This window comes from Engraulis encrasicolus, chromosome 7, assembly GCF_034702125.1.
Source record: "Engraulis encrasicolus isolate BLACKSEA-1 chromosome 7, IST_EnEncr_1.0, whole genome shotgun sequence".
Classification (NCBI taxonomy): Eukaryota; Metazoa; Chordata; class Actinopteri; order Clupeiformes; family Engraulidae; genus Engraulis; species Engraulis encrasicolus.
In genome coordinates, this window is record NC_085863.1 from 46,568,957 (window position 1) to 46,583,436 (window position 14,480).

General features: G+C 44.2%; 2 protein-coding genes across 3 annotated transcripts in view; one reads left to right on the forward strand and one right to left on the reverse strand.

Annotated features, from left to right (window-relative positions):
• Nucleotides 1-14,480, reverse strand: part of LOC134452992 (CAAX prenyl protease 2) — a 53,480-nt gene that overhangs the window by 17,131 nt on the left and 21,869 nt on the right. For both annotated transcript variants that reach the window (XM_063203725.1, XM_063203724.1), the window contains one exon: nucleotides 13,295-13,605. In XM_063203725.1, coding sequence (XP_063059795.1) covers nucleotides 13,295-13,605 — 311 coding nt within the window. The remainder of the gene's footprint in view (nucleotides 1-13,294; nucleotides 13,606-14,480) is intronic.
• On the forward strand, nucleotides 926-11,213 carry stx5al (syntaxin 5A, like). The gene is made up of 11 exons (XM_063203726.1): nucleotides 926-1,003; nucleotides 2,058-2,300; nucleotides 3,319-3,389; nucleotides 3,559-3,614; nucleotides 3,709-3,779; nucleotides 4,528-4,644; nucleotides 5,910-5,966; nucleotides 6,181-6,262; nucleotides 6,987-7,093; nucleotides 7,596-7,717; nucleotides 8,825-11,213. The coding sequence occupies exons 2-11, from the start codon at nucleotides 2,088-2,090 to the stop codon at nucleotides 8,982-8,984; spliced, it is 1,056 nt and encodes a 351-aa protein (XP_063059796.1). The 5' UTR covers nucleotides 926-1,003; nucleotides 2,058-2,087; the 3' UTR covers nucleotides 8,985-11,213.

Below are 14,480 nucleotides of genomic sequence, written 5' to 3' on the forward strand. Positions count from 1 at the left end.
CCTGTATTACAATCTATTGCATATTTCAGCATTATAACTATTATTGTTTTATACAGTACATCCCAGTGGGGCACTGACTTGAAGACCTAGAGCAGGGGTGGGAAACCTATGTCTCGAGGGCTGCATGGCTTGTGAGTGTTAGGTGGCCACCTTCAAAATGGGCCTAAAGAGCAGGGAAAGATCCTGGTTTGTATTCATAGTACGGCCCTTGGAGGACTTCATAAAATTTGAGGTGGTCTTCAAATGACCCATTTCATGACATCTAACTGAAAGTCTATATGATGGTGTGAAGAAATAAATAAATCATTCATTCATTCAAATGAAAACGGTTCCCCATCCCCACCCCTGACCTAGACTATGGTTGTGTATGAGGAAGCATAGAAAAAATAGAGTGGCATGACCCATGTAAGGGAGGCCTTGGCTGGAATTTACTGGTATATGGGAATCACTGCATTAGACCAGTGTTTCCCAACCAGGGGTACGTGTACCACTAGGGGTACGCGAGCACACTGCAGGGGGTACTTGGAAAGATGTTATTATTATAACAAATGTATGGAGCAGTCACATCAGGACAGAGAAAGCGATATAAAACATGAATTAGGGGGTACTCATGGCACAACTAAGAGGTTTAGGGGGTACGCGAGACAAAAAAGGTTGGGAAATACTGCATTAGACTACGCTCAAACAGTGGTATTTGGCTGTTCCCCACTTTTGTCATACTGTAATAAGAATACTAACTGGTGCAAAACGTGCTATTTTAACCATCGTAATATTCTTGATATTGATGAGCACAGTGCACGTACAAGACATAAGTAGTCTTCTCATACTCCTCAAAGTTCATGTCTGAGGGATCTGTGAGTACCTGTGAAATGGTCCACATCCATTGCCACCCTGTGGAATGTTGCAGTATTGCAGTGGGTGCAAGGTCGACGTGGCATGATGTCATGTGTGCGACAACAAGACCCGGATCAAAACACGACAAAAGTAACAGGAGGCAATTCCGGTATGAAATAACTTCTTATTTTCCCTGTCAGTGATACTGAGAAGTAGATCTCATGACAAAACGAACGCCACAAATTACATTTGATAGTCTCCTTATTTTTGTTGTCATTGGCAAAATATATGCTACGGTCTGGCCAATATCCTAAGTTATTCAGGTATGATTCTTGCTAGCTGGCTAATGTAACAATCAATGAGATTTCGTAAACAAGCTGATGTAGTCCTAAGCCACTACTTAATTTGCCACTGTGTATCTACATTGGTGTTTCATATTAACAGAAATGGACTTTGAGACAATGCTTCCGCCAGCATGGAACAAAACGCCTGGCTAAAGAGCTAGCCTACCCATGAGAAGTGACAGGCAGTCATTGCGTAAAAGTCTTGTGTAAAATCGAAAGTAGTGGTATTGGAATTAGCCGCATAATATTGTAGTATCTCTGTTACTCAAAGTTTAGGTAGTATTCTATTGCCATACATTGTTCTTGTTTTAGAAATGGTCATATGTATGTACTCTGTACCCTATGTTGGGAGGTGTGTCAGCTGTTAGTAGATGCTGGCAGGTGCTTGAGGCAGGAAGGCATCCAACTAACAGACCTACCGGTATATTAAACCTAAATTAATATTTAATATAGGTCTGTGTTCCAACTGCCTTACACCAAAGCGTCAGCAAACAAAATAAATGCAGTCAGCTCACACCTTTGTCTCCAGTGTTGCAGTGTCTGAAATTGATAACATTGTATTGTTAAACTATACCATATGGTTAGAGATGGATGCCAATATGTGAAATTTAATCTTATTAAATTTTAACACGAACACATCTGTAGACCCAGTGTGCAGTGCATCATTATGAACACAGTGAGGAGATCGTCTACCTAGTATGGAGTACATGATATTTTAAACTGTAACTTTGAAACACAAGAAACCTTGATATAAACTGTTCAAACTCAACTGTTCTTTCTTCTAAGTAGCCTACCCCTTCTTGTATATCATGCTAGCTACCCACAGTTCCACACATCATTATGTAAGACATGTCATCTTGACTCTCCCTCTGTTGACAGTGGTTAGGTGAGCTTTGACTACGAGGCCTTATGAATACACGTCGTCGCCACGGCCCCCGGAGCAATGAGGAGGGGGTGTACCTGGGGCCGTCCCAGACACAGGCCCACCTGCAGCAGCAACAGCATGCACCAGCAGACGCCCCCCTGCCGTACGCGCCCCCTCCTGCGGACTTTGGCAGCGGCTCCTGCCGTGACCGCACCACTGAGTTCCAGTCCGTGTGCCGCTCTCTGCAGAGCCGACAGGTGAGTTTACCTGGGTGCCCGTGAGGACCTGGGTTCGAGTTCAGCCTGGGTCAATTCCCAATACTTTCCTGTCTCTCCCTCCTGCTCATTTCCTGTCTCGTCTCACACTGTCCTGTCATAACAGACGCCCAAAACCTTTTAATTTTATACTATCATTTGACAGGGCAGGGACGGACGGACAGGACAGTGAGTGAGAGGGAGACATGTGGGAGGGTTAGGAAATTACCCTGGTCAGACCTGAAACCCCATGGGCAATCTGCCCGCATATGGTACGGGTGCCCTTTGCACATTGCGCCACAGTGCCCCAGAGTGTCCTGTAATTTGGGATTTACTGTATATATTTTTTTATTAGGGACCATGTGTAACAGATACCAACAAGCAGAATTTGGGGCAGAACATTAGTAAACCTTCTGATGACTAAAATATGGGTAGCACTGAGCTATCGGTCTGGACAAGGGGTGGGGAACCTATGTCTCGAGGGCCATTTTATCCGGCCCCGATATAATTTTAATGTTATGCAGCTTCATATGAAATATGACATACTTTGTAAAGGAATCTTAGAAACAGTCAAGTTATATTCAGGGGACCTGGAGAAGGTGGGGTCTGGTTTAAATGTGTCTGCCTTCAAAGTGCAGGGGGAAATCTCAGTTTGTGTTCATAGTACGGCCCTCAGAGGACTTTTACAGCCCTTGGAGGACTTTGAAGTGGTCCCTTCAATATAAAAGGTTCCCCACCCCTCGTCTGGACCTTTAGCTCAGCAGTATCGTGCTGTGCCTCCCATGCCTGAACTGGATCGTTGCCTGGCAGGTCGGGGGTTTGAGCCCTGAGTGGCGAACTAGCGCAGATGCCCTCAGTTGCACATGTACATTTTTGATACAAGTTAATATGTGGGGCTTTGAAGTCTGGGTTGGGAATGCACTATACATTTATAATAGTTCTAGTATTACTACTGTTGTTACTGCTGCTGATGCTTTCACATATGTGCGCATTTTAACATGTAGATGTCATTGATTTGCAGAATGGCCTCCAGCCCAGTAAACCAGCCCACAGTCCTGTCAGGCAGCACAGTGACTTCACTCTTTATGCAAAGTAAGAACATGTTAATGATGTTCATCTCTCTGTCTCTCTCTGTCTCTCTCTCTCTCTCTCGCATGCTCTCTCTCAATATAATACAGTGTGTTTCAATATCAGTCTCTCTCTGCCTCTCTCTCTCAACATACAGCACAATTTAATCCTTTTTGTGCTCATTATTTTATAGGCGCATTGGGAGAAACTTAAGTAATACCTTTGCCAAACTGGAAAAGCTGACAATGCGTAAGAATTTTTAAAAATCCAGTTTTGTTTTACAGATGATGCACTCACTTTTATAGCAAGCAAAAATGCATGATATTTTGTCTTGTGTCTACAGTTGCCAAAAGCAAATCACTTTTTGATGACAAGGCTACTGAAATTGATGAGTTAACACATATTGTGAAACAGGTAAGCAAAACAACTTGGCTGCATGACTAAAACAGTAACACTTTTGATGGTTTTATTTTGAAACAATTTCATTGTTACATGGTACATAGCCTTAGACCATTCTGTTTGTATTGTAAATCTAGGCAGAATCTTTAAAAAGATCAATACTCCCCCCTGTATTGAATGATACTCCAAGGACCTGCTTCAGTAGTAAGCCAGGTTAACTTAACCTTGTGGTAAATCATCTAACAGAAGAGCCTAAAGGCCTCATTTTCTTAATGACGCCTGTTGAATATCTATTGTATTAGCAGGTTTACCACTTTCTGTTAAAGGGGTATGCCACTATTTTGGGGCTTAATACAGTTAAAATCGTTGGCCAGGGTTTATATAGGTGGTTAAGTGTCTTATTTTTCATGTAAGCCGTTGTCTTGAAAAATAGGACACTTTACCACCTATATAAACCCTGGCCAACGATTTTAACTGTATTAAGCCCCAAAATAGTGGCATACCCCTTTAACTTAGCCAGATGTATCACTTATATTAACCCATTTTAGCCTAAGGCACCTGCAAAAAAATGCCTGCTAAATGCCTAAGCCCTTTTTACATTAGACTAGTATGTTCATTCAGCTCTACATACCCACATTTAAAAAAAATCTCATGAGCCTGAATGCTACGTCTACGTCGCAACAGGCGCCTAGGTCAATGCAGCGTATAAGCAGCATCCAGCATCGATAGGTTAACACTTACTGTATTATTGAAATGCCCCCAGGACATCAACCATCTGAACAAGCAGATAGCGCAGCTCCAGGAGCTGGTGCGCTCCAGAGGGAGACAAAACGGCCGCCATCAGCAGACACATTCCAACACCGTTGTGGTGTCACTGCAGGTAAAACTCTGCTCTTGGCTTGTTTGTGAAACACATTGGCTGAAATGCATGCTGGACTTTAAATAAAGATGCATTTGGACTCTCGTTTGATCTGAAATGGTAACTGTTTTAGCTTCGTACTGCAGGTAAGGCTCTGGGCTTGTGTGTGAAATACCTGGTTGACAATGCATGCTGCACTTAAAATAATAAAATGCAAGGGTAACACTTTATAATAATGTTCCTTAGTAAAGAATCAGTAAATAATTAACTAATGATGAATAAAACATTAACAAATGTTTTTATTATTAACTAAGCTTTATAAATGCTTTATAAAATATCTACAAATGATATCTGCAAGATTTTACACACCTTATAACAGAGTATTTTATTCATTTACAAGCAACAAAAGTAAATGTTTGATAAATGTAAAATGTTAACTTAGCATTTCCTAGTCATTTACAAACGTTTGTTAATGTTTTGTTCATCAATAGTTAACTATTTATTAAGTCTTTATAATGCTTTTTTGCATCCATTATTCTAAAGTGTTACCAATGCAAGAATCACTGCGTGCACGGTAGTTCTGCTCCCAGCTTTGTTACACGTCTTGAACCCTGGTCTTTGTCAGGTGTGAGTCAAAAAGATGCTGAAGAAGGCTTAGGCCGAAACGTCTGTCATGCTAACCCAGTAGATTAAAACTGCAAGAATTACACCCGAGAGTGCGGCTTTTTTTTACTCAACGTGAGTCAATTAATGACACACTTCTGGACATTCATTTCATCTGAAATGTTACTGTTCCACTATATGTCCACCAATGTGGTACACTGACATGGACAAGAGTGTCCACATCTCTCACTTGTTCCAAGTCCAGAATACACTATGCAATGGCTGCTAGTCATTTCAACCAAGCACAACCACAGCTCAAAAGGGGCACAGTAAAGATATAGTGTCATAGTAAAGATATAAAAGGAGCTGTACCTTAATATATTCAAAATACAGAGCTTTAGTTTTTCTTGAGTTTGCTCATGTAGGAAGGGAAAGTGGCCGTTTTCTATTGCTTATGGGAAAAAATACTTAGGACAAATTACCAAAGAAGTGTGGCTTTGATCGGCATTTTGCTAATAGCAAGCTATTGTGGTTGTTGCATACAGTCATAAGGCATGCCAGATCAATGATGCTGTCGACAAGAAAAGAGGTATTTTTGACAGCCTTGTGACAACTGCATACTGAAGCACTTCCTGGCACCATTGCTCTGTTTCACTCTCTTTGACTCTGCTTTTATTCTCTAGTCGAAGCTGGCAGCCATGTCAAACGACTTCAAATCGGTGTTGGAGGTCAGGACAGAGGTAAAATCTCTCAATGAAGCACTACTACTGCTGATGTCTTCATGGCTTCAGATCATAGTTTGTCTGTTTATTTATTTGTTTAAGGCTTTAAAAGGGGCAATTTATCATATATTTGCTCCAGAGTGTAGCTACAGGGCCCATTTTCATAGTTTATTGTGGAGTTGATGAAATAACTAACCAACCAACTATCTCTCTCTCTCGTTTCTCTCTCCAGAACCTTAAAGAGCAGCACAATCGCAGAGAGCAGTTCTCTCAAGCCCCGTCTCAGTACAATCCCAATTCAGCTCACAACTTCAGTAAGAGCACGCCGCCCCTTTAAGCGCACCCCTGTGGAATACATTATTTAGGCTGTTAGAGTTTGATGTTTTACAGGAATGGAATTGGTATTAGGATAGATGGACGGACAGCAGCCGGACTGTCGCACCAAGGTCGTAAGACAGAGCTTGGTCAAGCAAAATGACTCATCGATGGGGAGTAGTATTAAATGTTTCTGCATCATTACCGGGCAGAACTACAACCAGTCAAACCGCTGTTTCCGATCATATACACATACCATTCGCTCTTCAGGGTCTTTATGGGCAAGCAAAGTCATAACAGGCAAGTTGGCCCAACTGATTTGAACGCAAAGTTCAGTGTGGCAGGCCCAGGCTACCTGTAGATGACCAACTAAAGTATACATTGAGAATGGTTTACCTGGCTGCCTTGAGGGGGTTGGGACAGGTATTGCAATGACCCTGCCTGCCTGCCTGTCTGTCTGTCCACCCGTTTATCTGTCCGCAGTGTTTTGTGTCATCTGCGAGGGTACCAAACACATGACATTCAATACAATACAACCTGTATTTATATACCGGAATATCACAACTAAAGCGCTTTCAAAATACACATCCACAAATATACATTTTCCCACATTCACACACCAGCTCTGGAGGCTGTATGGGCATCTAAGCACGTTGGCCACGGGGCCAAGTTGCTATCTCTGATTACTCTTGATGTAATCTGTTTTTCCTTGTCTCTTGACAGATGCAGGGAACTCATTGCTAATACAAGATGAGTCCAAGCAGCCAGGAGACGTGTCCATCAATATGGACTTCCGCGCCAGTCAACAGATGCAGCTCATCAACGAACAGGTGAACTGGCAGACCAACACACACCTCAGTGGTATCCTTACTGCTCATATCAGAAGCAGGATCTGACATTCCCTTTTTTGTTCGTTGTGGCTAGTGATTTCCCCTGAGCCCTGAGCCCTTCAGCCGTTCTACTATCCTCAGTTTTGTTATAATAACCGAATATAGGCTACCCTGGTCTGGCATACCCCTAGAATAAGCTATCTGCCTGACTAGTAGTGACACTGCTACAGCCAAGTTGGCAAGCCACAGACAAGTTTTAGACATGTGGCTAGTTGGCAGGTGCTAATGTCAAGCCCTGATCATAACCTCATTAAACAGGGAGGTTGACTGAAATGAAGTCATCTGAATGGAAAAAGAAATTCTGCCTTACACAGTTTTACTACCTCCTAGTTGCAATGATTTGGACTTGCTCAGCCCTGAAACTGTGAAATTGTGTGTGTGCGTGTGCGTGTGCGTGTGTGTGTGTGTGTGTGTGCGTGTGCGTGCACATGCGTGTGTGCAGAACTCGTACATCCAGAGCCGGGCGGACACCATGCAGGACATAGAGACGACCATCGTGGAGCTGGGCTCCATCTTCCAGCAGCTGGCCCACATGGTCAAGGAACAGGAGGAGACGGTACAGAGGTCAGTCATGCTGTCATGATTGCCAACCAGGACCCCGTTTCTCAAAAGCATCGTTGCTATCCAGTTGACAACTTATTTGTTTCCCAATGGGAAATTGCACTGCAACTAAGTAAGTTGCTAACTTGGGCTGGCGGTATGCTTGCTGTAGGATACGCGAGCGCGTGAACGATTTGTTCATGAACTGTGCAATTCATATCAATATTACGCGCATTAGATACTGCAACCAAACAAGTGCGTTAGGTGCAATATCTTCAAACTCGCTGGGGGCGATCGCAAGAAAGACTGCACAGTTCCATACGAGTGCTTCTGGGGAAAACGACGATGGCAACAACTTTACAAGACCATCTCAAGCTTGTCCGAAATTACAAACATTCGATTTGCGATTCAAACTTTCCTGTTGCACTCTGACAAAGGAGCGTGCAAATATAGAAGTAGCAGTATTGTCTCCTTGCCTGGGGAGTAGTTATTTTGTTTTGTTTACTGCCTGTGTTCCCAACTTCCTTATCGCAATGCTGTGCTCTCTGCCCCCTGGATGACACAGCCAGTATTTTGCGTGTTGGTCTACTGCTTTTAAAGCAAGCATGTGCAGTTGGTTGCTCGCGCTGACTCGCGTAATTTGCGGCTCGCAGCAAGCGTGCCGAGCGCTTAAGTTAGCAACGACGATGACGAGAAACGCACCCCAGGTGTCAACTTAATAGGTCGTCAATGGGAAATTGCATTGCAACCAAATAAGTTGCAAACTTAAACCGGGCATACACTGTACGATATTTTAATGTGGAAGATGACTGTCAGTCACTTCTTAACCTTAAAGGTGCACTGTGTAATATAGAATTTTTAGTTTTAAAACTTACTGCACTTGGTTATACAAGTAAATATTGGTTTATTATTAAGTAAATATTCATTAAAAGATCAAATTTGGTAATAGTCAGCACAGTTTCAATGAGCAGCATAGTTGCAGTACCAATTCTGGCCACATTCTACACAGTGCACCTTTAATTCAGGTAACAAGTGTTTTATTTGTCTCGTTTTGAGCAATGTGGATGGTCTACAAGGCACTCCTGACCGCACCCATTATCCTTCCTCCTGTTTGTCCTTTCCCTCCTTCAGGATCGACGCCCATGTAGACGAAACCAGCTTCAACATAGAGGCGGCTCACACAGAGATCCTGAAGTACTTCCAGTCGGTATCTAGCAACCGCTGGCTGATGATCAAGATCTTCCTGGTCCTCATCATCTTCTTCATCGTCTTCACCGTCTTCTTAGCCTGACAGCTGTCTGGGAAACAACACATGCTCTCATCCCGACGTCTCACTTTTCGAGTCATTGACCAGGTGGCAATATTTGGCGCCAAAAGTAGGCCATTGGTGTCAAAAAGTGACACTAAACTCAAAAGTTCCCCCTTGTGGTAACATTACTTTACTCACTGTTAGGGTTAGGGAGGGGTCAAGGTCTTCCTGTCCGCGTAAATTTGCAACGCACAAGGCGTATGCCCCTGAGGTCAAATATTGCTGCTTGGTTAAATGGTATTGAAAAATGATGGTGTGAGACTGTGGGTGGATTCCAATCTGCGGACTTCCGTCCTCCCTTGATCACTTGCCTGTTTGTGACCTCATGATGATGTCACTGTCGACAGAAAATGAATTCAATATCTTGCAAAATCACAATTCTAATGTCCTTTTCTCATTTGCAATTGGGATGGTGAATGAAAAACAGTCCCCCAAAAGTTGTTGGGGCTAGGCTGATGGCTGGGAAACTTTCTTGTCTTCTCCACGGAGTAGGGGCCAGGAGGCGGGGCAAGGCCATACGCACAAGTGGAGGATGGGAGTGTGCATATTGGAATGCACCCTGTGTTGCTGGGAACCACATGCTAAGGGTACTGGATATGGCAGAGGGTGTGGACTGAAGATGTATGAAGGCGATGGACCAGGAGGGAGGTGGGCAGTGGAAGTAGCTGAGGATCTGCTAAGCTAAAGCAGGTGTTTCTGCCTCTCTTAATCTGCCGTGTCGTCATGCCCGCAGTGGGTAGAAGCGCTCACCTGTTGTTGGGTCTTGCTTATGTGCTGCTGTTTTCCTGTGCAATCACTCAGATCAGATGTGAATGATTTCTGGTAATTGATTAAAGGTGAGGCGATTCTCACAGATTTACTTGTTAAATGTAGAACTGGACCAGACAAAAAAATCATGTGCTGTTCTTGTTACAAAACAAGAATTATGAATGGAAAGGAATTTTTTCCACCAAACATTATTAGTCCAGCTATGTATGTATACTGTACGTGTTATGTTTTTTTCTCCTTAAAACATGTCTTGTCCTCAGTTTTAACTATAATTATATTCTATTAGGGCCATTTTTGTTGGTCTTAAAAATATTTTTTGTTTGTTTGTGGAGGAGCAATGTCTGATTTAAACCATTTCTTTACTCTCTGCTGTTGAACATAATCGGCACTTTTCATACACCACACTTGGATATATATGTACACTTCACTGAATCAATGTTTAAAAAAAAAGAGTTATACATTATTTTTTCTAAATGAACTCCACTCTTTGTTTGGCCAGCTGCCGTGTGTGTGTGGTGAAGGGGTTAAGGAGGCCAGTGGACAGTACAGTATAAACGGTGATGAGCGTTCCTGATCCTCTTGCGTTATCCCTGAGTCATGCACACTCACTGTCAGCAAGATTAGGGTTTGCATGGCACAGGCACACACACAAATATCTTGGTGGCATTACAGCACACATGCGGGAGAGGTTTGCAATCAGTAATGTATGGCCACTTGGGGACGGTGAATTTTTTTGCCAAGCGTTTTGTGTCCTTTTGTTTTGTGAGTTAGAGCTGAGTGGCTTAGCGTTGTGGTTGAGGCAGGGGCGGTGCTAATAGGGGAGGCAAGCAGGGCATTTGCTCCTGGGCCCAGAGCCCTGTTGTATTGATTGTGGGGGCCCCCATTATGACTGGCAGGTGGAATGGGGGGGCCCTATCAGTGTTTTGCCCTAGGGCCCTGTGTTTTCTGCCACTGGTTTGAGAGTTTAACTAATTGCACACCCGTCTGTCTCGCCTCCTTTTCTTCCTCTCCCTCCGGCCTATTCTGTTCTTCTGGGAAGACTGATGTCTGGAGGATGGAGGGGGGGTCATATTAAACATTTTCACCAGTCCAGTCAGACTGTAGAGTGCCTGCCCTTGTGTCTGAGAAGAAGAGAGAGGATGTGTGAGTGTGTGCGTTGAATAATGACATTTCTCAAAGTAAACAGCAAGCGGTTCTCGACATTCTTGCTACATTCAGTTTTTACACACAGTTTTTATTTCTCTGGTTCTGGTTCGACCACAAGGTGAAGACAGGTGGTCTGTGTTTGTTTTATGTTTCTCAGAGTAGAATTGTTCAATGTCTTGTTTTTCTTTTATTTTCAGAATAGCTAGCAGTGCCTGTGGGCAGAGGTCTCTGTGTACTTAAGAACAGTCTGTGTCAGATCATGAATAGGACATAGGAGACCACTAAGAGTTTTTGTTCTTTTATTAAAGCTCTTTCCATGTTGTTCATGATATATTAATTAATGCTTAATTTTGAAATGTGAAGCTGTTCTCCTTACTTATATCATGACAAAAAGAAGCCGCAAACTGCTAGAACATTTACCACCAAATAAACATATTGTTGCCGCCATATACAGTGTGGATTTCAAAGTTTGTTTGGTTGCACACAAAAGTTAGGATTAAAATAAAGAAATTAAATTAACATTGAAATTCATAATAGATATCAGAAAATTACATCAGAGGTAGATAAAGTACATTTAAGACCTGGTCAGACTAATACACTTAGCAAACTGCTGCTAAAGAATACATTTCCTCTTTCAAGTAGATGAGTTACTAGAAGAAATCACTTGTGAGAACAGATGAAAAAATGGCTACATCACAGTCCTGCAAATTTCTCAAGTGAGTTTGTCCACGTCCATCCAGCAGTAATCATCCATCAATGCCGTCCCCAATCTCAGTTCCCTGCACTGCACTCTATGACGTTGATCTGGGGCATGCTGCTGGCCCTGAGGGTCCTGCCTGCTCCCCCTGCCCCACCGCCTCCATGGTCCACTGTGAGGAGCTGTGGCGTCTGGTGGCTGGGCAGCAGCAAGCGTGGTGCGGGGTCCTGGACGGGGTGGATGCGGAGACCATGCAGGTTGACCAGGGACAGGCTCCGGATACGCAACTGCCGCTGGCGCCGCTGCGTCTCCCATTCCTGACTCCAGCGCTGGGCTCGCTCCCTCAGGGTGCCCCCTCCCTCCCTCGTGGTGCCCCCACCACCACCACCACGCCGCCTGTCTCCCCCCTCCTCTGCTTCCAGCTCAGCCTCATCCAGGCACGCCTGCAGCACCGAGCGGAAGAGGCGCGTCACCTCCGCCATGTCGGGCTCGAACTCCGTCACCAAACGCCGCACCCTGGACAGCAAGCGGGCAGTGGAGGGTTGTGTGTGTGTGTGTGTGTGTGTGTGTGTGTGGGCAGGGTTGCCAGATGAGACTGATGATTTCCAGCCCAAATTATGCTCAAACCCGGCCTGGAGGCAAATGCCGCCCAATTAGCACTATATTCTATTGATTTCAATGGCCATAATTTGGCAGAAAACCCGCCCAAGTGTCATTTTTACCAACAGACAGCCACCCTAAGCAGCCCAACTTGGCAGGAAACCGCCCAATCTGGCAACACTGGGTGGGGGGGTGTATCGTCAGGAGTGGGTTAACGAGCAGGCCTGCCAGCCACAGGTCCCACGGGGCCAGGACAAACTGATATGAGGCCTAACATCCCCACCCCGTCCTCCTAAGGGTCTCACCTACCAGTACCAAGTAGCAGAGCGTGCATTTTTTGGCACTAGGGTTGCCAAAAGGGCAATTTAGTTCTGGTTATCATATAACTGGGTGAATGGTGAAGGAAAGTGGAGGCCAGGTAATAAGAGAATCTTCATTTGATCTGAATACGTATATCTTTATTTATTAACTTTCTATGAAAGTGGAAGCAATTTTGACGAAGAGGAATGACCAGTTAAGGGGACTTACAGTAGTACACCTGTCAACAGGGATTAGTCGACTGCACTTACAGACATTGCAGAATCACGTTATTGTAATTGAGAACAACAAACTAAAAGGGTTGTCCACAACAACCATGAGCAAGCACCTACAGACGATGACATTTTATTATGCTGCCTCTCAGCAAGTAATAAGTCATACTTATATAAATGTAATACTACACACTGTCACTGACTAAGTGCATGTATTACACAAAATTTGCAATGTTAATTCTAGCATAATGAATTATTATGTTAGCCCTTCGTTCACACAGGGACCATCCGGTGTACCATTGACTTTGCATGGGGCGGACGCGAAATGCATTGTGGAAGACCGCATAATTTCCGCCAGCTCCATAGCCTCTGGCAAAATGTTCATAAATTTCAACTTTTTAGGCTGTGATAAACCCGTCAGCCAATTAGACCACATGTACTGTATATGCATGTAAAGACAACCATCTGTTGGTGGAGGGTGCCTGTGTGTGAACGAAGGGTTAGACTGACCCTGATACCTTCTTCTGATCCTAACCCTGACTCTGACCCACCTGTGGATGAGGGGCCCACACTGGGCGGGCGGCACCCGGCCACACAGCTCCCTCAGCTCCAGGTAGTCCTGCGGGGGCAGCTGGTAGGAGATCCTCTGGGGGTTGGCCAGCCAGCTGTAGTCCACGCTGGGGGAGGAGCCGGAGCTGGAGCCCTGTCTGCGCAGCATGGCGGCCCTCTCCTGCTGCTGCCTCTCCGAGTGCTTCAGCAGGGACTCCAGCTCCAGCATGAGGGTGCGGGACACCAGCTCCCCAGGGGAGGGAGGCTCCGGGCACCGCTGCTCCGGAGACAGCACCAGCGACCAGCCGAACATCTGTAACGCAGCACAACATTCATATAATAACACAGTAGAATACCACAGTATTACATCTATAACGCAGCACAATATTCATATAATAACACAGTAGAATACCACAGTGTAACATCTATAACACAGCACAACAATCATATAACACAGTAGAATATACATGTACTGTATGTATAATGCAGTATAACATCTACAGCATATAACGCAGCAGAACATTCATATCACACAACAGAACATTAGTATAATGCAGCAAAACATCTACCCAACGTACCGCACTAGAACATTTATATATAACATATATCTACGGTATATGACAACCAAACATCTATTGAAGAACATATGTCAGGTTATGTACAGAGTAAAATTTCCCGACTTTCCCCAGAATTTCCAAGGTGTCCAATACAAAGCACTATCCAATAGCACTAAGGACACTTTTAAACCAGTCAGACCGATCCCAACATCTTCCCATGATGCTAAGTCTTTAGACTTAGCTAGGCCAGGCAAAAGAGTATTCCTTACAGGGAACTTTCTGAAGCACTGATTCTTAATTTTAGCATGATAACTTAACATAAGGACTGTCTCCCTCCAAGATTTTTATTGCAACAAATGACTTGTGTAGATACAGGCAAAGCGATACATTGATGCTCCACCAATATTCCCAGATAATTGCTGACTTTGCACATAAAATGATTAAATTCCCTGACTTCCCATCTTACACAGCTTTAACGGGCCTTCCCTGATATTCCAGAAATTCCCTCCCCCGTGGGAACCCAGATATTGTCCTCCTATGAAGTAAGGCAGCAGCAGAGCCAACAGGAAAACTGGGGACAGAATGTGCAGAACAGAAGGACACACGATGTAGACCTACATGCACCTACAGT

Excerpts from the sequence above, each read along its gene's own strand:
- stx5al (XM_063203726.1), top strand. The coding sequence starts at position 2,088 with ATGAATACACGTCGTCGCCACGGCCCCCGGAGCAATGAGGAGGGGGTG. Across the intron at positions 5,967-6,180 it reads TGTTGGAGGTCAGGACAGAG|AACCTTAAAGAGCAGCACAA; the intron begins GTAAAATCTCTC and ends TTCTCTCTCCAG. Across the intron at positions 7,718-8,824 it reads CAGGAGGAGACGGTACAGAG|GATCGACGCCCATGTAGACG; the intron begins GTCAGTCATGCT and ends TCCCTCCTTCAG.